Here is a 27,489-nt window from a genome sequence, read left to right on the forward strand (position 1 = left end):
TCAGTAGGCTCCCAACTGCATTTTGCTCTAAATATGTCACATCTACTTATTTAAATAGGAGATTCTTAATCACATGCTGGGACCTTACCACTGAAACCAATTAGTTAAATTGCAAACTTATTAGTCTCTGGGACAGCATCCCATTAGGACATAGGACACTCTGGAGTTCTCCCTCTATGGATGGAAAGCCCCGAGTTGAGCAGAAGGGGTGCCCCAGAGATATCCTCCAGGTCTTGCAACTGTCCCTCCACCATCACTAGTACTCTGACAATGGTGAGGGCAAAATGAATGCGTTACTGGAGTGGGTAGGGGAAGGCATTTAATCTGCTCCTTCCAAAGCGCCTTCCTTCTCCCAAGCACACCCCCAGAAGAGAGGGGCCCTGGAACAGTTTTACTTCCTTTCCCATCCATTGGGAGCAACACAAAAACTGTAAACAACAACACAGAAACACAAAGCTGATGGAAGGGGAAAAAAGAAAAAATGTGGACCTACCTTCTGCTCTGTTGCCACAAGCTCACCTGGGCTTTGGACTGGGTGATTTGTCTGCCTTTAATTCTCCCCCCTTTTCGATAGCTCTGTAACTTGCAAATATATTTATTTAAAAGATGCACCTGTTGCCTTTTAGGGCACTATTCTCCAAACCTACTTCAATGCTATATTAAAATACAAAATTTTAAAATATATATGTTCAAATAATAGGTTAGTAAAATAAATGTGGTTTTTATTTTTTTAAAAAACCAGATTCCTTTATAATTTATCGTTTGATAACTTTATATAAATTGTTCCCTGACTTGTCAAACAACTGCCACTAGGAGTCAGCATATCTATCTGTAAAGAGCTTGAGTTTGACCCCTAACAGCGACGTGTACACTGTTAAATTAAGATCTGCATAAAAGTACAGAAATTATATCCCTACGTACTGAACAGATGTTGTACATATTTGTTATTGGGAAACAACTGAAACACAATTTTATTTGAATTTTTTATTTCAATTTGGTGACTCATCAAGTCACAGCTTTATTAGAGAGGGCTGCAAAATAATGTTTTGATTTTTTTCTTCTTCAACATTTAGCAATTTAATTTTTTGTTAAGCTGTGCACTGATGGACTTCTTGATCCAGAATACAAGGCACTGTAACTACAATACATGGATGTTGAAATGGTATTTCTCATCAAAAGATCAACAGTTTGTAACATGATTTGTACAAGTCAGGTTCAAAGTGTCCAAGGCCCGCACTTCATTCTTGTATTTACTGCGCTCTGATGTACAATTTCAGTATACAACTCATGCTCAGTGCTGGTACTGTTCTTGAATATTATCCTGTTGATGCAAGTCTTCACTCTGTGCTGCAAGGTGGCCAATGCAATATGTTTGAAATTAACCGGTTTCCTGAATGAAAACGCTTTAACAAAGATGTGTAAATTACTACCTGGAACCATACCCAGCACTAGTAATTCCATAGCATGGTGCGAGGCTAGTTTTATTATTACAAAATAATAATGTGTGCAGGTATAACCGTATCTATAGCTAGATAAAGATATCCATGTATCTTGGCAGTTAGAATAACTGAATACAATTAAACACTGAAGAAAACAAAGCTACAGAACTCTTGAATATCAGACACAATGGACATAGACCAGAAACCCATGCATGGGAGAAAACTAAACCTCCAAACAAAGCCAAATCCCATCTATTATGGAACATAAATTTCATAACTGCATTAAGGCATTTTCTTTCATGAATCTTCAGAATTTAAACCAAGGACCGGAAACCTGTGGCCTCCCAAGTGTTTTTGTCCTCAAACTTCCACCAGCCCCACCTTGCATGGCCCATGGTCAAGGATGATGAGAACTGGCTTTCAGCATCTTTTGGAGGGCCTCAGGTCCCCCACATCTGACTTAAAGGGGGAAAAGGTGGGGGGAATCAGATGAAGAAACAGAAAGCTTAGAATATTCAACATTCTCTTCCCATGAAAAGGGAAATGCAATCCTTCCATAGGAATTGATGAACTCCAATTGCAGAATACGAGTGATGGAAACACCGTGTTAGGAAAGAAGCTTCCGTTTCCCGATTCTCCTTTCTGGCTATAATTCTGTATACGCAAACTGTTGCTGAACAAAAGGGGAGTGGGAAAGGCCTTCATTTAGCTTCACATTTGGTAAAATGCCTTCATGCAGCGCACAGTTAAACTCTGGAATACTCTCGCGCAGGAGGCAGCGATAGCCCCCAACTTGAATGGCTTTTAAAGAGGATCGGGCAAACGGTAAAGGAGATATGCTTGGAAGAAAGGCGTCAAAATGGTCTGCTGTTAAATCTCTCGTCCAATAGGGCAGGCAGTCCCTTCCTCCTCCACATGGTCAGCATGCCGAGAGGGAATAGCAGAGGTAGGCCTTCTGTGCAATGGTGGTGCTACTTGTTTGCAGCCCAGTGAGGACCTCTGAGTCACAGCCCTTGCTTCTCTTTTGTAAGGTGCCTTAAACAACATGGGGGCCTTTCACTAAACTATAATGATTTAACACCTGAAATGACAACCAATTGTCCTTTGGGAAGCTCAGAACACTGGAATCACTACAATCAGAACAAAAAAAGAGATTGCTAAAACATCTGTCAAAGCAAGAACTCAAATCACCGTAACATAAATGTGTGTTCTCTCATATTTCTACAAACACACATTTCTCATCTGAAATTGGGATTTGGAATCCACAATAATGATAAGTAGTCAGATATCTTGTGGGAGCTAAATTAAAGGTAATTGGAACAGTTTTTTTAAAAAAAGAAATATTAAATAGTTTTGGCAACTGGTTTCAAAAACAAAAGATTCAGACTGTTCTTACTGTTTGTAATCAGAACCACAACCTTAGTGCAATATTATATTTATTTCTTACAGTAATTTTGGTTGCCATACAAGAGTAGTAAGGATTAGGGAAAGTGCAAGTTACAGGAGCTTGATTTTGTTGTCATCAATTTGAAGTAAGAGGAATTAAAGCACAAAAAATTACAGCAACAAAGATAACATGAACACAAGTTGTTACACAAACTATAGCGAGAAACATTACCATCTAGAAAATAAAATAAATGTAATGGAAAAATTATCAGTATTAGAGGCTCATACACAGAGTCATTGCCAGATCAACTGGGTAATGCTTGTTTGTAAAGGAACTCAGAATCAGAAAATCACTTTTATTAACTTAGGTACCACAAATAGTTAGCTTTTGTGATATGTAAATTCTGTAAATCAACAGTCACATATAGTCATTTTATAATATATGAATTGAAACTTAAAATGTTCCCAGACACCCAGGGAATAGAGTCTGTGCAGTTATACACAATTTACATCTTGTGTGATTTTGGTATTGTATACACAAATATTACAGAAACTAGGCATGTAAATGCAATTTATTTAAATTACAGTATATAAACAAAAGTTGTTCCTAAAACCTGGAATATCATTAACAATATTATCTCTAACACCTTATTTTGCACCATCATAGTAGCAGGAGATTAGAAGGGCCATTCTTGCTCCCAACATTTTCAAAACTGATAAAAATGCTAGGAGGCAACTGTATCTGTTACTATTGCTTTCTGTGATAAAACCATCAAACAGTACTAAAGACAACTTCCTCTTGGCAAAGGTGTATTTTATTGATAAAAGCAGTTCATTGTAGGCCCTATTACTCTTTCAATCATAAGACACAATGTAAAAATAAACTATTTCATTAGCTCTTTGATGTTTAAATCTCTTTTCTACTAATTCTATTGTACCTACTATGTAAGTGCCTGAAAGAGATACATATCTAAGAGACCCCTTTTAAGAAAGGGATTACCATCACTTGTAACTTCGGTGTACACCATCATAAGATATTCAACAGTAAAAGGGTATGATTAACAGCAGCTTAGAAACAATTCTCTCTATTTTATTTTCCTACCATGCGTCCTGTTGTATTTCCTGGCACATATTGTAGAGGTAACACCAACTGCATTCAAAGAAGCAAAAAGGAGCATGGCGTTCGTGGTTTATTTACTTAATTCTGCAATATCACCAAATGGAAGACAATGATGGCTGAATTATCATTTTCTTTTTTACACCCCCACCACCACAAAAAATATTTGATGGCCTTTTTGTAGCCACTGAATATATGAATGTCATCCTCTACATAATCCACATAATTATGGAAATTTCAGGACTTTTGCATTTAAACTAGATTTTAATTATAAGGTTACTTGGAACTTTCAAATGCAAATAGGAACCTGTGAAGGATACAACAACAGATGTTAAGTCAAAAGAGCAGTTTTTGCAGAAAGTGAAGTGGGGGGAGAAGAGAGAGATGAATATTAGTTTTCATAATTAACCACTGCATTGTTAATTGTAACCATGTTTGAAGAAACACTCATTTTCTGAAGAAGTTCTAGCAAAGATAGAAAATATAACACAGCTCTGCTGGTTCAGATGCATCCAAATGAGGTTGATTTAAAAAGGTCAAGACTTAATAATTATTCCACAGAAATAGTAGTAAACCACAAAAGTTTTATTTTTTTAAATTTCTAGCATTGAAGTGGCACAAAGGCTGCCCAGTAGACCAGCCACTTATATTCTTAAAATATTGTGCTTATAAACTATCTGTACAACTATTTAAACTTGCAGTAAAGAAAGATATTGAAATTGCTAAATTTTATGTACTAGTTCTAGACCTAATTAGACACTTCGTTGTGAGAAAATATAATTAGAGATAGGCTGGGACGTATTAAGAAAAGAATTTAGATGCCTTCCAAAAATATGAGGCCTTCTGAAAGTTATGTAGTTTGATGACTGAGTAACCACATATGATTTAACCTTCTGGTATAGGCTGAAGTCTTCAGGAAGGCGGGAACCACAAAATTCATAATGTGTATTACTTTACAGTGGGAGAGAGAATAAGCTGGGAGAATACTGCTAATCTCCATAGAAGTTATGAAATCTCTAAATATATATCCCGCAATAAAGACTTCCATTCTAAGTATGCATTCCAACAAATTCATAGCCATTTCATTGGTTTTCAACTCAATGTCAAATAAACTCAACCCAAGTTGTGAGAACAAATGTACATTCTCCTGCAATGCTGCTCTAGGTCATGCAGCAATGCAGAAGGGAACTTTGGGGATTTTTAGATTTTCAGTCAAACTGAAGCAGGTGTGCCAACTTTAGGCGGCTGAAGTGTCTTTGGCACCCTGAATATTTGTTGGAATGGGGTCGGGCCCTCTCAATGTTGAGGGGGTCGCATGCTGCAGTATCAGTGGCTGGCTCCTCCACAGCACTCGGCCTCCTCCAGGTGCCATGACGTCGTGGTGCACATTGCGCGTGACACGACGTGTGTGTGCCACATGAGACATCACACGTGTACAAAGCATGCCAGGCCCCCTCAGTCTTGTGGGCAACCTGGCGCCTCTGAACTGAAGCTAACTTCAATTTTTAGAAATTGTTCCTTGCATCTATAATAGGTACCCACCAGGTTTATGGAAAAACTGCATCTTGCTTATACAGTGGTACCTCCGGTTGCAAATGGGATCCGTTCTGGAGATCCAGCCAGATCCCAAGCTTTCCACAACCCGAGGTTCACTGTTCTGCACATGCGCACGGCAGTAGACTGCTTCTGCGCATGCCTGCGGGGCAAAACCAGTCTGATACTTTCGGGTTTGCCGCTTTCGTAATGTGAAGTTTAAGTAACCAGAGGGTTACATAATCTGAGATGCTACTGTAGTTTCAGTTTCTGCAGGCAATCGCTTTTAAATTTTCCTCTTCTTGGTGCATTAAAAGACTAAGGCCAACACATAAAGATACACTTCTGCATGTAAAAACAGGCTTTGTGCCACGTGGATTCAGCAAGAGCTGGGTTCCTCATGCACAGAAGGATGAGCAGCAGACATCCAAAGATGACCCTTTGAGATGGAAAACCCCACCCTATGCACAGTTGTGGACATAGCTTGTGCAAAGGTTTGTGCATTCACATGCAGAACTGTAGAAACAACATATATTGTTCTTTTATTTATACTTTGGATCATAGCAGTAATTGAGTCCCTCGCCACACGTGATCACTTTGACACAGCAAAAGCGATCGATGCATAAAAATACTTTTCTTTGCATGAACAGCTCATTCAGATCCGAATCTAACTGTGTGGGAGAGCAAAAAATAATGAAAGCCGTGTGACTAGTTACAAAGGATGACAAGAACTAAATTCATTAGAGATAAACCAAGGAATGTAATAAACAAGCCAAAAGGATGTCAGAAAGTTTTTTGGTTTTTTTTTTTTGAAATCTCTGCTTTTACAACCCCACGAGTGTATTGATTTTTAATTAAAACCAGTAAATGTGCTATGAAAAAATGTGAATGTTAGTATGGTATCTAACTGGCAGAAGTGAGAATCAAAACAAGAGAACCTACAGGAGTCATGGAATTGAGTGCAATGGGCATGTGGAATGTTGGGAGGGGAGCAGAAATTCCAAAAAGAGCTGGACATAATGCTTTATTGTGAAAGGAGAAACTGGCACAGTATTGTTCAGGCAGAAGGGCATTTCTGAAGGGCAGGAAAACGATTCATGAATAGAAAAGGATGAATGTTATTCCCATGCCCCATGAATAAAAATAATAATTTTAGAAATAATTTCAGTAAGACCAGAGCTGACACACACACATATATATTTAAAAATTAGCATTTTCCCCTTATTCTCTCCCCTTCCTTCCTTCCTCTTTGAAATATATAGTCCCTTTAATAATGTACATTTACTTGGGTCTGCTCCCGGGCACCAAACTTACAATCTACACTCTTGCATATCAAAAACCATAGCAACCAACTGATGCTTCAATTTAGTGGTACTCTTGGGGAGCCAAGGCATTTGGGGTGTTTCAGTACCAGCCCATCTCTATTTATAACAAAGGTATGTGAGGCAAGCGCAGCCATTCTTATCTGTCCAGTAGCTGTTTCAAGGCTCTTTCTATGTTCATTCTGTGGCCAACTCTAGTCACTCCAAGGTCTATCAAGTCTTCCTTCTGAAGGTTTGGTAAGTGAGTGCCATCTATTTCATTATCCATAAAGGTCTCTTTATGTTCACCTAAGTTTAAACTCTCCAACCAATCTGCCACATCTGGCTTGGTCCACAGGTGGACAGGCTTAGTTGTAAAAGGCTTATTTGATATTGGCTGTTGCAAGATTGAGGGAGAAGGAGACCTGCTGCGCCCTGTGTTCAAAGCAAAGAGGTCCCCCGAAGGAGGCTGGCTGGGTAGGCTAAAAACATCAGAAAGTGTTGGAGAAGGAGATGCAACTGGAGCAGCAGCAGTCAGAGGAGCTGGCATGATGTCCTTACTTATTTCTGTTGGTGAAACCACTGGGCTTGGAGCATGTCTTGCTCCTGGTGTCCTACTATCATAGTCTGGGGATCTGCTCTGCAGTGTGATTGGCTGGCTAGTCCCAGGCCGGACAGTAAAAGTGATGGTTGAACTTCGGGTACCTGAGACAGTGCTCATGACTTCTGTGCCCCTGAAATAAACAAATAAAAATGAACCGGAAATATTCAGACTACCCACATATTAAAAATACAAATCAAGCTCATTGCTAACTTATGACATGATTACATATTAAGGATATATATAAATGTCAAAGAGATACCATACGACTTTATGAAAACAATAGTGGCAGAAAACTATGAGCAAGCTTTACAAATATTTTAAAAGGCAAAGGCAAACTCAAATATGCTGCTAAAAATTAACTCTAGTCATTGAACCATTGCCCCAAAGAGCGTTATGGTAGCAGAAGGTGTTTAAGTTTGGTGAATCTCATGAGACAGTTCAAAAACTGGACAAAAAAGCAAGGATGCTTCTCTGTGTTCTAATTTGTTGCACAGATGCACTAAGGAAAGTACATCTAAGAGATCACAGCACGGTACAAAAGAGGAGGCAGTTCCCAAAATAAGTTATATGCTGAAATCAGTCTTGCTAAGTATAGGCCAGAATCCTAGAAGAACCCAGTTCTGATGCTTGGGAACTTCACCTTCAGAAGGCAGGCCATTGTGTTATGCACTAGCTGAATACTCTTAGTACAGCGCCTTGGCTCACCAGGGGTAGTCCTACGCAGCGGCAGAACAAGTCGATTGGGCGTGCAGGACAGTGCGTTTGCCCTGCAGCCAGGGGCAGGGCCAGCTGCCCACGGGGCGGGGCGAGCCAGGGCAGGACGCTCTGCAGGGCCTCCGAGGAGTCTGCCTGCCCCCTCCCACGCAGCTGCCCTACAGCCATACCTGCCAAGTTCCTGCCGTAAAAATAAGGGATCGGCAGACCGGAAGTAGCGCTGCTGCCAATTTGGAACTGGGCGGAGCATGCTCAGAAGCAACTTTCGATGCTGCTCTGCCCAGTTCCTAAATGGCCGCCGCGCTGGAAGTCGCACATTTTCAATACCTCAGACTTGCTTTTATTCAGCTTCTATCCATTCAGCTACACTCATTGCCCCTCCTTCCACAACTCCCAATCCATCTTTAATCTGTTTTTGATTTGAGTGAGAATTGTGCCTTTCTGGTGCTTTTTAAGATTGTTGTGTGAATAACTTTTCAGTATAAAAATATAGGCTTGGATCTAAATAGGTACTTCAGGTATGTCAAGTGAGATTTTTACTTTTTTCCTTCATACAGCAGAGACACATATCACATTACAAACTACTTCTGAATGCCCCTTTGTTTTCAAAATATGTTTGCCACGCAATGCGTAAAAAAACCCCACAAGCACACAAACTCTCTTGAATATGTAAAACAAGTTGCATAGTTCTTGGGATTTGGGCCAAAATCTGTGCATTTTAAATTATCAACACAGAGTTGATTAGTTGTATTCTAACATTACTTTCAGTTAAAAACAAAGTCAACTTGTACACCAAATGATGAAGGACTTCAGGTGTCAAAATGTCCTGGGTCAGCCCTCATCACTGTTTATCTCCCCCAGAAAACGATGTGTGGTAAACCATATAATTCTTTGCAAACAGATCACACTTTGTCTGGAATGAGATAAAGTTTGGCTTAGCATTATGCAGGTCAATGGACGGAAACAAGTCTTGCCTGCCCCAGGTTTGCATGCTTCCCCCTTCCCTCTCTGGTGTGGTCATAAAAGGGAGCTCAGAAGTTCATTTGTGGCACAACCTACATAGTAGTAGTACAACTAATGTATGAGACATCAGAAATGTCAAATTCCTATACAGAGAAGCAGAAGGAGTGATTTAAAGTGCAGTATGGATGACCACATATTCCGAAAGTCTCTCTATGAAGGATGGGATAGGTATAAAAACCTATTAGAAAGGAAAACACCCTGGTGGTTATCACCGTTAGAAGCTATGAGTGTTAAGAAAATAAACATGAATAAAAACTGGGTAACATATGAAATGTTACTCAAAAACAAATGGAAATTAAAACCATATGAAGAGGTGAAAGGATTTGTTAATGATTAGTTGCACTACTACCAAATTAATGAGATGTTTAAGGATGATATGAAGTAAAATGGATTTGGAAATATCAAATCAAAATTTGAAATTGAAATATTGAATAATAAGTACAAAATATTGTCAAAAATGTATAAAATACTGTTGGAATGGCATTTAAAGGATGAAGAGGTAAAGTCGGTAATGATTCACTGGGCTAAAGATTTTGGTATTCTTTATGGAAAGAAGGAATAAAATTTACAGTGTGTAATGCCTTAAGAGAAAACGTGATAAAAATGATGTATAGATGGTGTATTACACTGGTGAAGCTAGTCAAACTTTATAAGGTAAATAACAAATGTTGGAAATGTAAAGAAAATGAAGGTACCTTTTATCATATGTGGTGGGAATGTAAGAAAGTAAAATGCTTCTGGGATATGCTATATAATGAAATTAAGAAAACATTGAAATATACATACATTAAAAAACCAGAAACATTTCTACTGGGAATTGTAGGTCTATAGTGTCTATAGTGATAATAACATGCCTTTGATTGCATGCTAATGAACAGGCCAAGGGGGTCTGGGTTGGTTTGTACCACATTCTCTGGCACAAAGAAAAACATGTCTCAGACTTAAAAATGTACCCTGAGGAGACTTTGCCAATGAAGCTATTTAGGTGAATGGGAGGGAGAATACAAATGAATGGAAGAAGATAACTCTGAAGTATTTAATGCTGCAGTTTCCACTGCCAAGTTGGAAACATCTGTTAAGTTTAAAAAGTAGCTTCTCTCTTTGACAGAAGAGCTGCAGGGAAAACGTCAAATACGAATCACCAGCGCTTACAATTCCCACCATGTCTACACAGTTTCTTTGAATTTGTGATAATTATTTTACAATTACAGTGAGAGAAACATTGGTCAAAGGTTATTGATGTGCAATTCGAACACAAAGGACCTGGAAATTTATCCAAAAGAATGATTTATAAAAAAAAATTACATTAAATGACATCCAGACCAAAGCTGTGCATTTTTTTTTAACATAGAGCTGTTAGGGATCTTAAAAGATCTTTCAGGAATAATATAATACTAAATTGAGCTGTTTAAAATATTGATTGTCAGAAGCATGGAATGAGTTTCTTCCAGAAATATCAAACACATCCACATCCATAGCTGTGAGAAATAAAGTATCTGTTAGCAACTTCGGACTATACCCTTTTCTGTAAATTGTCAATAAGCGGTTATTAGACTAAAGACAATTCTTTTCTAATATGGCCTTTTATATTGTCAGGAATATATATATGAAAATCTGGCTCTATTAGGAATAAGCATACAGTGATATTTTGTTGCAAATATTCACTTCCTTTGATTACTCTGATTGCAATACACATTATGTTGTCTTAGATTATTTCACAATATGTAATTACTGTGTCACATCACTGAATTTTCCCAGGAAAAGCAGTCTGTAGGCATGAATTCCCATTAAGTTATTTTGAGCCATTTTAAATAATTAAAGCCTATTAAAATGGCTCAAAATAACTTAGTACTGTGATTTTTTCATAGCATGCATGCTCACACACATATATTGTGATTCACAATACATTGCCAGGTCAAAAATTATGAAACTGATATCACGATATGGATTCCAAACATCATGATATATCACCAGCTAAATATCATGATGTTGAAAACCAGACATTGCCCAGCCCTAACTAGCAGAAAACTTCAATATACAAGGTGGGGTTTTTTTCTGCTGCAAAGAACTACATGGACACAAGAGTTATTTATATGCCAAACTGTTGCCCAAACATCTTTTTAAGATGTACAGTGTGATCCTATGTACGGTATGTTTACTCAGAATAAAGTTCTCATGAATTCAATGGAATTTGCTCTTTAGCAAGTGAACTAAGGACCACAGGATGGAGAGCCAAACTGTACATGATGTTCATCTTCATTTTAATATGTATTTTAAATAATTCAAATAATAGCCACCTGGTGTGGGGCTTATAATGATCAAGATTGCAGCAGTCGGGGGGGGGGGGAGTGAGAGATTAAATCATTATTTCCCTGCTGGAGTCATGACCGAAATAATTCGTTTGAAGCGGCTGTTTGCATTGGGAGGAAATCCTGAATTTGTGTTGAAAGTCTATTTCCCCAACTTCTGCAATCAGTCCCATTTCAAGTGGCTGTCATTTTGCAGTAAAAATGTGCACACAGATAGTCAAATCCAGAGCTGCTCTAGCTCTGGTTAACTGAATTTTACATTTTGCAAGTTTTCTTTTGGGGGGGGGGAAACAAAACTGATTTGAAATAGAAACTTGGAGACTTAGAAATTATCACAACAAATTTTCCTACCATAGAATTCCTTTCCAACATGTTGAAATTACTGATCTGACCACATGGGGAGCAAATTATAGGAAAGCTTCGTTATGTGAAAAGGGAAAGTTGCATCAAAGTGATCCCCCCCCCGATACTATTAATAATGTTATTTAGTAAATTTGTATACCACCCTTCATCTGAAGATCCCAGGGCAGGTCACAATAGAAGAAAACAAAACGTGAATACAAAATACATAATAAAACAAAAAACAAATCAACAGCCCCCTCCCACAAACACATTTAAGAGGCCATAGAATGTCAATCAGCCGAACCCCTGACTGAAGAGAAATGTTTTTGCCTGGAGCCAATGAAGGCACCACACAAGCCTCCTTGGGGAGAGCATTACACAAACAGGGAGCCACCACAGAAAAGGCCCATTTCACTGAGGAGGTACATGAAGAACCTCATGATTGCAGGGTCAGGGGAGGTTCATATGGGGAGAAGCAGTCACTGACGTATTGCAGCCCTGAGCCATTTATGACATTATAGGTCAAAACCAGCACCTTGATTTGGGCCTGGAAACTAAGCCACCAGTGCATTTCGGCAAGAATCAGTGTAATAGGCTCAAACGGTCTTGCTCTGGCGAGCAACCTGGATGCTGAATTCTGCACCTGCTGAAGTTTCCAAACAGTCTTTAGTGGCAGCCCTACGTATAATGTGTTGCAGAAATCTAACTAGCGGTTACCAGAGCATAGACAACAGACTTAGGCTATATCTGTCCAGATAGGGGTGCAGCTGGGCCACAAGCTGAAGCTGATGGAAGGCACTCCATGCCACTGAGACCACCCGAGACCACTCTTTCGGAGGGAGTGTAACCCCATCAAGAGCAGGCAATCTCCCACTCATCCGATCCAGGGACCATCCACGAACAGTGCCTCTGTCTTATCTGGATTGATCCTCGGTTTATTGGCTCTCATCCAGTCCATAACTGAGGCAAGACATCAGTCCAGCACATCCACTGCCACACCTGCAGATGCAAAGGAGAAGTAGAGCTACCGTATTTTTCACTCCATAAGACACACTTTTTCCTCCTGGAAAGTAAGAGGAAATGTCTGTACATCTTATGGAGCGAATGCATGGTCCCTGGAGCCGGATTGCCCAGGGGCGAAAGGCAGATCGTGCTTTTTAAAAAAAGAAAAGAAAGAGCTAAAGGCTAACAAGAGGGAAAGAGTGTTGAAAGGACCCGCTCAGCAGCTGATTGCAAGAGATCGGGGAAGGAGATAAGGGAGCTAGCTCCCTTCCCAGCCCCGCCCAGGCCCCTTGCCCAGGCCTCAATTGTTGTCTGCAGAGAGAGGCTGCTTACTTCCCCAGCGAAATGTGACTGGCTGATTAGATTATCTGTCTGGAAACTGTAGAAATGGGTCCCTTTCCCTTCCTAGAGAAGCTGCAGAACTGTGAGTCCCATAAAAACAGGATTTTTTCCCTTTGCAAGGTAAGCTCAACAACCTTGAGCTGATCCTCAAAAATGGAGCTTTCCCCCTTTGCAAAAAAGATGCACAACTGTGAGCTGATCCTCAAAAAAATGGAGCTTTCCCCCTTTGCAAAAGAAGCTTCCTCAAATATTTAATGGGGGGAGGGCAAAGGCACCTAGTCCTCTAGGAGTTGGCTGCTATGCCTAGGACAATTCAAGAAAGCATAATATTTTGTTTCTTGTCTTCCTACTCTAAAAACTAGGTGCGTCCTATGGTCAGGTGCGTCCTATGGAGCGAAAAATAAGGGACACGTCACCAGCATATTGCTGACGACAAACTCCAAAACTCAGGAATTTCATGTAGATGTTAAACAGCATAGGGGATAAAATTGAACCCCAAGGAACTCTACATTGAAGATTCTACAGGACCAAAGAGCAAACCCTGGCATCACCCTCTGGAAATGACCATCCAAGTAAGACCAGAACCACCACAAAGTGGTGCCACGCACCCCTAATTCGAACAACCACTCCAGGAGGATACCATAGTTGATGGTATCAAAAGCCACTGAGAAGTTGAGAATTGACCGGAACACATTTCTTTCCTGACAGAGGTCATAATATAGTTTCTGTGCCAGGGCCTAAATACTGACTGAAATGGATCTAGAAAATCAGTTTCCTCCAAGAGTGCCTGGAACCCAGAAGATCTCGCAGAAGAAGCAACTACAGTGTAGGGTTCTGGGTTCTGGCAAGATCTTGGTGGAAGCCGGTTGCTACCACTTCTCTGGGAGGGGAACCTGGAAACCGACACTGCAGACATGTAACCTGGTAAGCCATGCAACCCCAGCTTTGGCGGGAGGTGGAGTCAGCAGATGCCACCACTAACACAAATTCCAATCTATGTATCTCTTAAATGAATAGCAGGTCCATTACAACCTATGCCCCTTTGATAATCTTCAACCCAGCACAGTTTCCAGCCCTCCAGAAGAAGAGTTTGGATTTGATATCCCACTTTATCACTACCCAAAGGAGTCTCAAAGCGGCTCACAATCTCCTTTCCCTTCCCTTCCCTTCCAAACACTGTGTGAGGTGAGTGGGGCTGAGAGACTTCAAAGAAGTGTGACTAGCCCAAGGTCACCCAGCACTTGCATGTGGAGGAGTGGAGACTCGAACCTGGTTCACCAGATTACGAGTCCACACCACTACACCACACTGAAGTGACACTCAAACTTCTGTCTTGCCACTATTGTTCCTAGGCTATGGTTACCAGACGTCCCCGGTTCCCGGGGACAGCCCCCGGATTTACCAATCTGTCCCCAGATGAAATCCATCCCCGGAATGTCCCTGGATTTAATGTAATGTCCCTGGATTAATCATATGCCATAATCATATGCCATAATCAGACCCTCCCCAGAGCATGAAGCAATCATCCGCTACAGCTCCAGAGAGGGTCTCCTCAGGAGCCAGAGGTGCAGCTGGGCTTTGCTGCAACTCTCCTGCCTATCAGCTGACGCGCAATAAGAAACCGCCCTCTCCATCAGCTCTGCAAACAGCCCTGCTCCTCCTGCTTGCTTGTTTGAGCTGGAGAGGCAAGGCTGCTCTTTGGACCGGCAGAACTGAGGTGCAGGGAAGAAGCCTCCCTGCATGACATCTCTGCAAGCTGCCCTGTCTCTCCTGCTTGCTCATGAGGAAGGAGGAGCACCTTTACATGCCTTTAAAGCCCCCTTTGCTGTATTCTACCCGCTTGTGTGCTGAGCTACCAAGCCAGCAGAAAGCAGGATGCTGCCTTGAGCCTTCCCTTCGCTGTCCCAGACAGAGGCTGTTGCTTCAAAGTTAAGGGTGGTTGTGGGGAGTTGTCTTGCCTCTTTTGCTCCATTCTGCATGTTTGTGAGCTACATTGGACTGCCTTCCCTCCCTCCCATCTCTCTGTGTTATTGTCTGTCTCCCCATTTTTTCCTCCTTACCCATAAACTCTTCCCAATTCTCCCTTTGTCTTTTCACACATTTGGTTCTCCAACCCTATCTATACATCATTATGTGCTGCTGCTTCATTTTTCTTCCCTTGCACCCACCCCCACTAGCAAAAAAGAAAAGGAGAGGAATGTTTTATGTTTATTTTGGGGGTGTTTATGTTGGTTCCCCCTAAAGAGCTTTCCTGTTCCCTTCTTATTAAAAATGAGCCTTAAAAATTTAAAGAGGCTACCTCTGCTTGCTTGCTTGCCTCCCTCCTCTCCCCTTTGATAAAGAGGGAGAGATTGGTGGGATGAGACTTAGAGGGGTACCTTCTGTGTCACAATAGGTGTAAATGGAGCAGGGAAGCCTTATGTTCTTTTAAGTTGTGGCTGCTCTTGTTGAGGTAACTCCATTGCAGGGGTTGGCCTAGATGCCCCTCAGAGGTCATTTCCAAATTTGTGATTCTGTGATCATCCCACAGTCTTATTCTCAAACTCCGCTGATGCCTGTGCTCACAGGCAGCCAGGGCAGCAGCAGGAGGAATGGGCTTCTGCTAACGCTTACTCCTGAGTAACCCTGTAGGGCAGGGGTCAGCAAACTTTTTCCACTGTCCCTCAGACCTTGTGGTGGGGCCGGACTATATTTTGAAAAAAAATATGAACGAATTCCTATGCCCCACAAATAACCCAGAGATGCATTTTAAATAAAAGGACACATTCTACTCATGTAAAAGCACCAGGCAGGCCCCACAAATAATCCAGAGATGCATTTTAAATAAAAGGACACATTCTACTCATGTAAAAACATGCTGATTCCCGGACCATCCGCGGGCCGGATTGAGAAGGCGATTGGGCTGCATCCGGCCCCCAGGCCTTAGTTTGGGGACGCCTGCTGTAGGGGATCGCAGTGCAAGGAAGGAGAGGGAGGGAATGGAAGCACGACTAGTGCTCCAAGAAAGCAGACCGGGACCCTGAGGAAGGCCATGCAACAGAGACCATAGAAGAGAAGTTATTACTTCTTAATTTTTTAAAATTAACTTTACACACACACACACACACACACACACACACACACACAATTTATTTATTTATTTATTTATTTATTTATTTATTTTACATCCCTGGAGTCATTGAAAAAAATCTGGTAACCTCATCCTAGGCCCCATCTGAAGTTTTCATTGGCTCTTGTTTTCTTAAACTCCCATCTCTTCCCCACCCATCACTTCCTCAGACGTCTGCTTTCTAATGCACTGCCTACTTTGTCCCACTGCTTTAGCCAATCGGCTGCATGTAGATTCTCCACAGCATTCATCTCTCTTCCCCCATAGACTTTCTAGTCCTTCAGCACCATGCAATTTTTCAGAGGTCTTCCTTGTCTCAGAAAATATTCTGACAACACTGTTTCCTTGGCAGTTGGGAAAGTGCATGAGTTTGCACCAGCTCAGCCAACAAATACCAGAGGCTTCGCTATCACCATCATTATGTGCAATACAATTCTATAGTAGAAGAAATGGCTGTCTAGAAAATCTCATTATATGAAATACACTCACCTGCATTGCTTATTGGTACTGTTGCCAGATCACAACGCTACACTAAAGGCAGAAGCAATAACTGGCAGAATTTTCCTAACAGCTACTTTGTTACCCTACATTTTTCTTAACTAGCCTACCTAGCTCTCCTTCTACAGCATGTCAGGAGTGTCATAAGCTATGTGAAGTTTATTCAGAGACCACTTTTGCCACAGTTGTGCCATCTTTGCACCTTTCCCCATTCTCTGCTTACTTTATTTTCAAGATTCTCCTCCCCAGAGCCTTTCTTTGGATCCCTTGCCTCTAAATATTCTGTCCATTAACTTCTCTACAACCCAGGACCTCTTTTCAGTCCTTAGTCTGCCCCCGTGCAACTTCTTACTCCCAACCAAACTGACACTCTGCCTTTCCCTCGCAAAAATTCAACTGAAAACTTTCAGCAACCTGAACAATAACTTAATAGTTTGTGCCAATAGTTCATGCCACCATACTAGGCAGTGGAGGTTGGTCCATTGGGATTAATGGGCATTGCCCCATCAACCTCATTCTGCTCTCAGCAACTCACACCTGTTTGACTTCCAACTTTTAACCAGTTAGGGCAGGCACCCCCAAACTTCGGCCCTCCAGATGTTTTGGACTACAATTCCCATCATCCCTGACCACTGGTCCTGTTAGCTAGGGATCATGGGAGTTGTAGGCCAAAACATCTGGAGGGCCGCAGTTTGGGGATGCCTGAGTTAGGGGATGGCTCTGTCAATCACTGGCTCTGGCTCTATCTACTGTTGGTCACCTGGCCTTCTGCCCTATCATTCCCAATGGGCACCAGCCATCACTGACACTAGGTAAGAAGCTTTACAAGTACAATGCAATATAAATTAAGCATTTGACTGTGTCACTGATTTCAACAAGGCTTAGACATGGCTGACTTTTGCTGATCCCCCCCCCCCTGGCTCAATTCCTCATATTTTAATTTATTTATTTTTTAACTACACACTTTCACCAACTCTAGAGTTGGGAGTACTATGAGTACTGGTGAAATTTAAGTAAGAAAGGGTCTAATGTTGAAGACCTATGGTGAATTTTAAATAATGGCTACCACTTCTGGATAGGAGAAATATCTAATCCAAACTATGAATGAAAAACGAACAAAAAGTAACTAATGTAAACCAATGCATGGATTAAAAAATGAAACAAACCCCATATAAACCCCCTTTGGTCGTCACTTACTTCATGGCACTTCAGCATGCCCCTCTTCTGTTAACGGCAGTCATGAGAGCAAATAAAATGACAAAATGGAATGACTGAGACACTGTAGAGTTACAAAGCAAAAGCATCTGCAAAATTGGCCGACAAACAGTTAACAAGATGAAGTGAAAGTAAAGGATGTAATAAAGTTCAGCTTAAAAAAACCCTCTATGATTGTTGGCTTATTTATGAAACTCTAAGGTTATGAAGTTCAAAGGTGACCAATTCAACATCTGCCAATGCATATACTCATCTTCTTGATTTACCTTTCACTTACCTGTCTGGGACAAAATTGTGTTGACACTGAAACATTTACAACTCAGTATATTAATGCATGGCAATGAAACACTTGAATACCCCCTGGGTTCAGGAAGGACTGAGGACATATAATATAGCAAAAAATATCACTAGCGTACAAAAGAGTGTCAGAAGAACAGAATCTTCCCTGAATAAGAAGATATTACCGTAAGTCAACTGTTTCAGGCTGGCAACCCTGCAACTATTGTTAAATCTCAGTAACACGGCCGTTAAACCAGTAACATCATTATGGATTAGAATAAACCTCCAGGATAACAGATGCTGGTTCCAGCCTAAACTGTTCCAAGATGCTTCCCCCCCACTTTCTTTCCCTCTTCAGTTACCTCCTTTACTCTATTGATACAGTAATTATTCAGTGGATAATACAAGTATTTGGTTCAGAGGTAGATTAACCTGCTGATTTACTTGCTAATGTATTTACCTGCATATTTATGAATGGGTGGTGGTGGTGGGGAGTATAGAATTTATAATAAAAGTTGGGGAGAAGGAACTCAAACAGCTGCTCTCTGATAATCAACAGGCTTTTGCAAGGTCTTTATAATTTCCTTTTTGTAAGATTAATTTAATAAATTATGTGGCAAGGACACCCAATTTCTTCCCATAAACAGCTTAAAGCAGGATGGGAGTACAAAGGACAAAAACTAACCCATCTGCTCAGGGACTGGTTTTTTATGCTTATCATTTACAGATTGAATTCAGCTAAGGACTTAATTCTTTTCTTTTGGCAAGGTAAACACATTTTACCGTGCACTTGGTTTTGATGGCATAACACACACACACACACACACACACACACACACACACGTGTCTTTGAAATGCATAGTAGTTGAAATATTATTTTCCTCCAAAGGGTGGAAAACTCGTTTGGAAACATCCAAACTCTTAAGACTGGTATGGAAGTAGTCTGCTTATATCTTTTCAAGTGTGTGTGATGGGAGGAATTAAGAGCACTCTTAATTTTGCCCTTTGTACACTTGCCTACAGCAAGAAGCAATTGCTGAATGTGTGAATTGCTGGGTGTGTGTTTGTGTGCATGTAAATTAGTGAGAGCACTCTCCCAAAGCAATTTTCAAGGCTTTGTACACTCTCAGAAACCCCCTGTTCTACAGCTGGTGGTGCCTTCTAATGCACACATGCACGGGCGTAGCCAGGACTTTTGTTGGGGGGGCAGAACCAATGTGATTGGTCAGCTAGTTAAGTAATTCTGTTGTTTACTGCCCCCCTGCTCCTCTTGGCTACGCCCATGCCTAAATCAATACCATAAAATAGGGCTGCCATATGTCCAATTGAATAAATCATGGCGGTAAAAAAAAAAAAGCTCAACATTCAGGGTGTCCTGGTTTTTACTTCTTGAAATAAGGCAAACCTACATAAAAGTCAATAAGGAAAAAGCCCTTCCATTATTCAAATATCAGTATATGGATGTGTCAGGGGTTTTCATTTCTAGCACTTACAAACTATAGCAATGTGGAAAAATAAACAGTTTTCAGGGAAATCTGTATCCGAATGATACTACAAGATAAGCTTGTAAATAAAATTGACAATGACAGTCGATATAGAGTGGCATCCTTTTTCTTTAAACTATCTTAATTCTGTCTAGTTTAATTCATATATTTTTAGCTTTGTTATATTTGTTATACCCCATTAGGGAAATCTGATTAAAAGGTGAGTGTACTGGCACCATAGGAAAGACTCACACTGATACAATTACTGTGAAGTACCTTAACATTTAAGCTAGTTTATAATTGGGACTTCCACTGCCAGCTGAGTGGACACATTTTAAATAAGTATGCAGCACAGGAATAAATTACCTTAATTTGCTTATTAAAATTAAATGAATCTTCATACTAAACTGAAAGTTGCAAAGTTAATCAACAGCAAACAACAAGCTATGTATGGACTACAAATATGTATCATGGGAAAGAGTATGCAAAAGGAAAAAGGAAAAAAACCACAACTACACAAAGAACTACACAAAGAACTCCAGTATACTGTTAGGATTGCTACATTCCCTTACTGAAAGCCACAAATGTCATGGAAAATTTGGTTGCCAACTCTACATACTTTGTCCAATATTATAATTTCCAAATACTGCACACACACACACACTGAAGACACACAAACCATACTGTTCACATCTCTACAACAAGCAGAAAGCTAGCCACATTTTGATTATTACTTAAACTTCATGATTTAGCAAGCTCTTGTGGATATGACTCTCCGTGCCTTTGGATTTTCCTCACTCTGTGACCTAAGCCAAGAACGGAAAGAGTAAATCCTGTTGTGTTTTAGCTCCCTCCATTGAAACTAACGGAAACCATCATTTTTAGGAATTCCATGTGCACCTCTGAGTGTCAACAGACCCCTGGAACAGGGAGAACATTGTAATTTATAGAGTAACAGAAATTTAGCAGTACTTCTGATGTTACATGTTTGCTTCCAATTTGACCTTTCCTGAACAGAAGGGCTTCTTCCATATGTGGAAAAGACTGAGATCCAGAGAAGATTTCTACTGGAACTGGAAGAAAATGACTGAGGCCCTTTTTATGATTCCACCCCACTTCTTCCCACAGCCACAACACTGTTCTGGAAGGTCCACAAATCTTCTGGAGCATATATTGAAGAGGAAGGGGGAAATCAGTAAAAAATAGTTTCCTCCCTACACCTAAAAGTTATGTTTTATAAAAAGGCAGGAGTGAAATAAATAAAATAAATACTTTACAAAGAGTACACCTTATGAACCCTTTGCTTATTCACCGGTAAATCAGATTGCTAAATGAAAGGAAAGAACAAATAAGAACTGCTAGATTCACTAACAGGAGTTATAATTTTTAGGTATCCATTTGCTGTTTAGATGTTCACTTGGCTTAATACAGTGGAGAAGCAGCACAGCACCTCCCCCACTCTTTCCCACCCCTAAAGTAACGTGATATGGAAGCTCCACACAGAATTTTCATCACTGCCCCTAGTTTGTCATCCCTAGTTTGAGTCAGAGCTGAGACAAGAATTGGGTGTCTGTGCATATAGGATCCCTGTAGATCATTTCTATTATGCAATAAGATGTATGGTAATGGGCAGAGGGACTCATGGCAATTCTCTACCACATAAAACCTGTCGCCATGTAGCTGAAGCTTGAACTTTGCTAGGAAACAGGTCCTGGTACATTCAGAGTTTGGGGTTTCCTACATCACTGTACTGTTCCGCTACCATGGGTCACCACCTTCAGTTGAAAGTCCCAGAACCTATCACAGCCAGTGCAACAAATCCATCTAAAGGCTCAATAAATTTCACAATATTGACTTTAAAAATATGTCTGGCAAATGCAATCTTTCAGTGCTACTGGTTATAAGGCAGGGTGGTTGAAGATGGGATGCAAAAGCTGACTCTGCCACCATTGGTAACATTTTTTTTTTATGGCAGTTGTATGCTCTGATGAAAGGAGAGGATGACAGACCTCTTACATTTTTAATAGCTGTGTAGAAAATGAAGTTTTTGAAAGTGCAGCTGCTTTCACCCCTGCTTGATAAGATGCACCCAACAAAATTCCACAATTGAGAGAGGTGCAAAAGCCCTTGTGTCCTTTGTCTCTGGCCACCCTAGAAAATACTAAAGGACAGGCTTTGTGACTACTCTTCTTCCAACAATTAAAACCAAACAGCTCAAACAACAAATCATTAATGTATGTTGATCGCTTCACTGGAGCAACTGAATGTGCAGAGTGTGAGAACAAGATGCTAGACTCGATGGGCAACTGGCATGATCCAGCAGGAAACTTGATTTTTAAAAATGAAACCAAAATTTGTTCCATTAGTGCATCTCCTTACTTGCATGTGCTGAAGTCCATGCAATAAAACAAGTATTTTTGAGATTAAATGTGTCACTTTTGTGTTTTTTTTAAAAAAGTTGCATTGGAATATTTGTTATCAAATAAAGGACAAATTTCATTTACTAAAAAAGCATAGAGAGATTCCGACTGGGATCCAAAGGTGTGAGCAGAAAGCTCTTCTACATTTGCATGTGGGACTCCTGGTTTCTCTCTTTCCTTGCACCTCCAACTGGATTCTCAGGAGTGCTTTGTTGGAGTTTGTAATGGATTGCAGCAGGAAGATGAAAAACCTTGGCAGATACATGCAGCGCCACATGGCCCTCTGCCTTGTACACTAAAAAATATGTATCATGCAGAATAAAACACAAAAAACTACTCAACACATTCAAAATAAGACAGCTACTACTGAGGCAATAGCAACTTGAAATTAAATCAGAACTATAACCAGTCAGATGTCACTTAGAGCCACTTTGAAACCTTTTCATTAAATGTGGAGAAGTTAGGGGTAAACCATAAAACACATAACCAGAGATTCTAGAAAGGAGAGGTGAAATTGATTCTTAACTAGCAGCATAGTAAAAGATAGCATATTTCAATACGTGTTAATATCATAAACAAAGAAGGGCAAAGGGGATTCATAATAGTAATTAACGTCTTTTGTAGATTTTTAACTGAAGCATCAATACCATGCATTTTAAACATAAGATTAAATGGTATTTAACACATTATTCATGCTTAATGAAAGCAAAGGCAATTTAAACTTAACGGACACTATAGACTTTAAAAAAAAAATAGCTGCATTTACCTTGTACTAAGACTTGCTGTTTTTATTCCTGGAGGTGACTCCAATCCTTCCCCTGGCTTTGATGATTTCTCTCTGTTCATTTGCTGTAGTATTGAGTTCAATTCACTAATGACATTAGCCTTTGGGCCTGAGAGAACTGGGCTTTTAACCTCCGTTACATCACCCCATAGCTTAGAGGTCCTTTGCTGTACAACTTTAGCCATACCGGGCTGTGCGCTGATAGGAGGTGGGGGTGGGGCAGGTGGAGGAATAACAAAACTATCTACAGTTTCTTCAATTAGCGCATCCTTGTAAAGTGCATTGCTTTTGTTGATTATGGGCTTCATTTTTGGCTTAGGAGGTACTGGGGGTTTGTCCACCAGAAATGTTTGCCCATCTGCATAGACTGTACAAGTATCCAAGTTCTCACCACCTTCAGAGGATAAGGTAGAGATGCTGGACACAGTTGAGATAGTGCTGGTTGTCTCTAGGTGATGGTCACTACTGCTTCGACTGTCCACCTCTTCAATCCCAGAGTCAGTGACATTATCAAAATTTTCAGGGGGTGGTAAAAATGAGGCAGGCAAACAGTTTGAAAGACCCACTGGCTTCTTACTGTCTATTGAATTTGAGGGTTGAGTAGGATTGAACGAAGCAGGCGGAGTTCCGTTTTTTCTCTGTTTCAGCAAGTCTGTTAGTGCAGAGCCTGGGACAGAATGGTCATCAGGGATATCAAAACTGTTAGCAAATTCTAAAGGCGGTGGTAATGGCTCAGTAAAGATGAAATCTTCATCAAGATCAACAGATGCTAAAGGGGGTGGAGGGATACGGAATGGTAAAATGATTGGATCATCAACGGAGCCAACTGCTACAATGGTTTTGCAGGGAGACGCAGGTAGCTCAGGCATGTCAGCTTCATCTAGTCCACTTTCTACCGTTTCTGTACTTTCCTGTACCTCTGGTGGTGGCTTTTCAGTATCCACATCTGTCTCAGCGCTTTCCTCTTCCGTTTCATCAGGGGTATCATTGGACTGTGCTGTATCTACCGTATGAACCATGAGCAAACCAGCTGACTTCTGCTGTGAGGTATCCACAATATTTATCAGCATGTTCTTCTTTTCTTCAGGCCTCCTCTCTTTCCCCGTATCTGTCTCATATTTGTTCTCCGTCTCCTGCCGCCTGAGTGGACCACGCATATTTTGCCTAGCAATTGTAGCTGTCACTGGAAATGTAGTTTCGATGTTGGACCTCATCTTTGTATCTATATAAAGGGGTTTATTAAGGTCTGCTTTGCCAGATTCTCCTTTCCCTGGAATTTGCTGGGTTTGTTCCTTCATGGCTCTATCTCTGGCAGAAAGGGCAAGGGCTAAAGGTGAATTTGGATCCAGTAATTTCCCTGTGAGTGGATGAACATAGTTATCCAAACTGGACATACCAGCATTCTGAGTTGCCAACACATTATTTTCTGAACCCATTGATGTTTGGGTTGAAGGGTTTGGTGTCCTTGCATCACTTTGATTACTTGATTCACTGCTATTAAAAATATTTTCAGGCTCTCTAGGTGCTGGGATAGGAGATGGTGATACAAGTTGCCTAAAGTTGTCTTCATTACCAAACATTCCCTCATCACTAAACTTAGACTGTCTCAAACGTGGCATTGGAGGCGATAGCCCAACATCCTCATCTCCCAAATCTGTGGAAAGGAAAGCTGGAGAGTTACGCCTGGCTTCTAATCTTTTCTCCCTATCCCTCACTGCCCCTGCAATGGCTGCTGCAAATGGACTACTGACAGTCAAGTTATCTTCAGGTCTGAGCTGTCCTGGTTGCTCTGAAGACTGTGGGTCAATTTCCATGCTGCTTCCTTGACTACTTTTCCCACTACTGCTGGTAGATGGCTCTTTAACAATGATAGTTGGAATTGGAATAGAGCAGGTTTTTTCTGGACTATCCTCAACATTAGATTGTTTCACTAGCATTCCCTTCCGTCTTGCTGGCTTGGCTGGGACATAAACTGCTTTGCTTGCTATTTTTCCAACTTCAGAGTATGGGTTCTCCGGCATATGACCTCTCTTGTTTCTGAAGCTTGCCTGAGTTGAGGCATTTCTGCTATATAAGTCCTCAGAATCTAGAGAATAACGGTCCATCTCTCTCCGGTAATATATCCCTTTGTCCCTTATCACCGTTCCCATATTTTCAGATCTACCTGAAATAGCTAACTTTGCACCTGAATTCTGATTAAATGCAGGCTTAATTGTCCCATATATTCTAGACACTGGAGATTTGGGGGAGTTGTAAAGAGAAGGAGATGGAGGTGGTGGTGATGGAGGTAAAGACTGTGGTGGTGGAGGGATATCTTCAGAGGTGTCTGGCATGGATAGACTTCTGGTAAATTTTAGCATGGGAGGAGCCAAAAATTGCCGTTCTTCCTCTGTTATCCCTTTAAAAAAATCACAAGCTACAATTTTTAAATTGCTCTTGAATTTTAATGATCATCCATTGTCACCAAAGACATAGTAAACCAGGTACAGAAAATACTGTATTATATATTACTATGCATGGTTTGGTTTTAGAATATGTCTGCACTAGATCTTCAGTTTATATTTTGGTTTGCCTCAGTGTCCCTATGCTGATCTTCCAGTATTTTCTTACATATGTGCACAGAGAATTGTGCATCCCTAAAGTAATGTTTTTATGAACTGTGCATGAAAGGAAGTTATCAGCCAAAAGCTGTGAAAGACTGGAAGAAGAAAGGAAAGAAAAGCTTTAAAAAACAAAACAAAAACAAAAACAAAAAATAGGTATGCATGTTGGCATTTGTGAATAGGTGGCCATGCATAAAACATGATTAAACAATGTTTCTACATGGGCAAAGAGAGTGGATTGTGAAACAATCTTCCAAACAAACATATGTAACTTTGGAGTGAGATTGCCACCTGTTGTATGAGGTGCTAGATTTCATGCTGGAAAGCTAGAAGTGGAGCACTAACCAGGGCAGGTCACAGCATGAAGCAATGGCTTCACAAGCAACTTGTGGTACTTCCTGGTACAGAGAGAGCAAAGAGATGCTCTCCTTACACAGAAGCTGGCTTGCTGGTTTCTGTTCAGGATGAAACAACAGCAGCAAAAGGGTCTATCTAAGCTATGGGCTGATTGCTATTCCTTGTAATAGTTGGTAATGCACATTTCTTTCACTGTATTTCCCATAACTATTTTTATGTAGAGAATTAAATAATAACATCATTATTTCACCAGGGAACGGAATATCCCTTCAAACATAAAGGAGAAGAAAGGACAATAAAAACGTTGTCTCTCAGCTTTAGCTCCCATATTGCAACCTGCTAAATGTATCTTTTCGGTCTCTGCTTTTACAGCAAGAATAGCAATTGAAATTGTGGGGAATAAGACCTTTGACCATAGCTGCCAAGTATTCCCTTTTCTCGCGAGGAAGCCTATTCAGCATAATGGAAAATCCCTTTAAAAAAGGGATAACTTGGCAGCTATGCCTTTGACTAAGTTTCCAATATGGCTAAAACAACATCATTTTGCAGAAAAATACATTTTCATGAAGCATATGTTGACTCTATTTAACTTCCTCATTGTACAACCAAATACTTCTACATCAAAATGGACCAATTAATATATATTTTCCTAAAGCTTTCTGTCATTCTTTTGAACAAAAATACCATCTTATCACAATATACAAAGATTATAAAACACAGTTATAAAGCAAAGAAGAATGATTTCGTTTAAAACTAACCTTTGAGTAACTTTTACCGATATAGTCTTTTGTAAAATTGTTAATTCTTCTTTTGGCATTCTGATATAAACAGAATTCTACACATGGTAATCAGAATGCTAAAACTTTTTCAAATGTGCAAAAGTAGCTGCTTGTGATTCAATAAACGTAAATTGAAATGTGGATTAAATTTGGTTTGGATTTTACCATACTTTATAGAGATTGTCTGCTGATGGATACTTCGTTACTTATTAATTTTGTAATTTATAAATGCATTTTGTATGGTTAAGAAATTCTGATAATAAGCAGTAAATAAATATTTGAAATAAACAAGCTAAAAAACAATGAATTACTTAAGACATTGTATATTTCAAAGAGCACAAATTTCAGTTGTAATATTCAGTCAGTGTTACCGACGGACACTGGCCTGGTTCACATGTCACATTATATCTTGGTTACAATTAGCTATGGTTTAATGTGGATGTGCTGCTGCATGCTTCTAAAAAGCAGAGATGCTTTGCTCTTCCACTGTTCCTGCTGTGCTTCCAGGAAACAAGCCATGGTCTGGTATGTCATGTTGTCTAAACCCGGACTCATAATTTGTTTTCCCCAAACAAAGCCTAAGCAGTAAGCCAATAAGAAACCTTGGCTTCTGCTCATGGTTTGTTTGGATAAAAATAAACCATGAACTTGAGAGAAGCAAAACCACATCTTGTTTCATGGCAAGCGGCAGCAGCAGGAGGAGAGGGGGAGGAGCAAAATACCTGCACTTTCTCAAACATGTATTAGCGTTCTACTCTCTCACATTAAAGTACAGTTTATTTTATGGTTCAATATGACATGTGAATGGGCCAGTTTGTTCTCACGCAATGACTATTTGATCAAGACTCA

General features: G+C 40.3%; 1 protein-coding gene across 6 annotated transcripts in view; it reads right to left on the minus strand.

Annotated features, from left to right (window-relative positions):
• Nucleotides 1-2,858: 2,858 nt before the first annotated feature.
• SHANK2 (SH3 and multiple ankyrin repeat domains 2) overlaps nucleotides 2,859-27,489 on the minus strand; it is a 339,643-nt gene continuing 315,012 nt past the window's right edge. For 5 of the 6 annotated variants that reach the window (XM_088668485.1, XM_088668502.1, XM_088668509.1 and 2 more), the window contains 2 exons: nucleotides 22,884-25,299; nucleotides 2,859-7,510 (listed from right to left, as the gene is read on the minus strand). In XM_088668485.1, the coding sequence (XP_088524611.1) occupies nucleotides 6,937-7,510; nucleotides 22,884-25,299 (2,990 nt within the window). In that variant the 3' untranslated portion in view covers nucleotides 2,859-6,936. The remainder of the gene's footprint in view (nucleotides 7,511-22,883; nucleotides 25,300-27,489) is intronic. The other variant, XM_088668511.1, reaches the window with a different exon arrangement.

Source organism: Zootoca vivipara, chromosome 1, assembly GCF_965207765.1.
Source record: "Zootoca vivipara chromosome 1, rZooViv2.hap1.1, whole genome shotgun sequence".
NCBI lineage: Eukaryota > Metazoa > Chordata > Lepidosauria > Squamata > Lacertidae > Zootoca > Zootoca vivipara.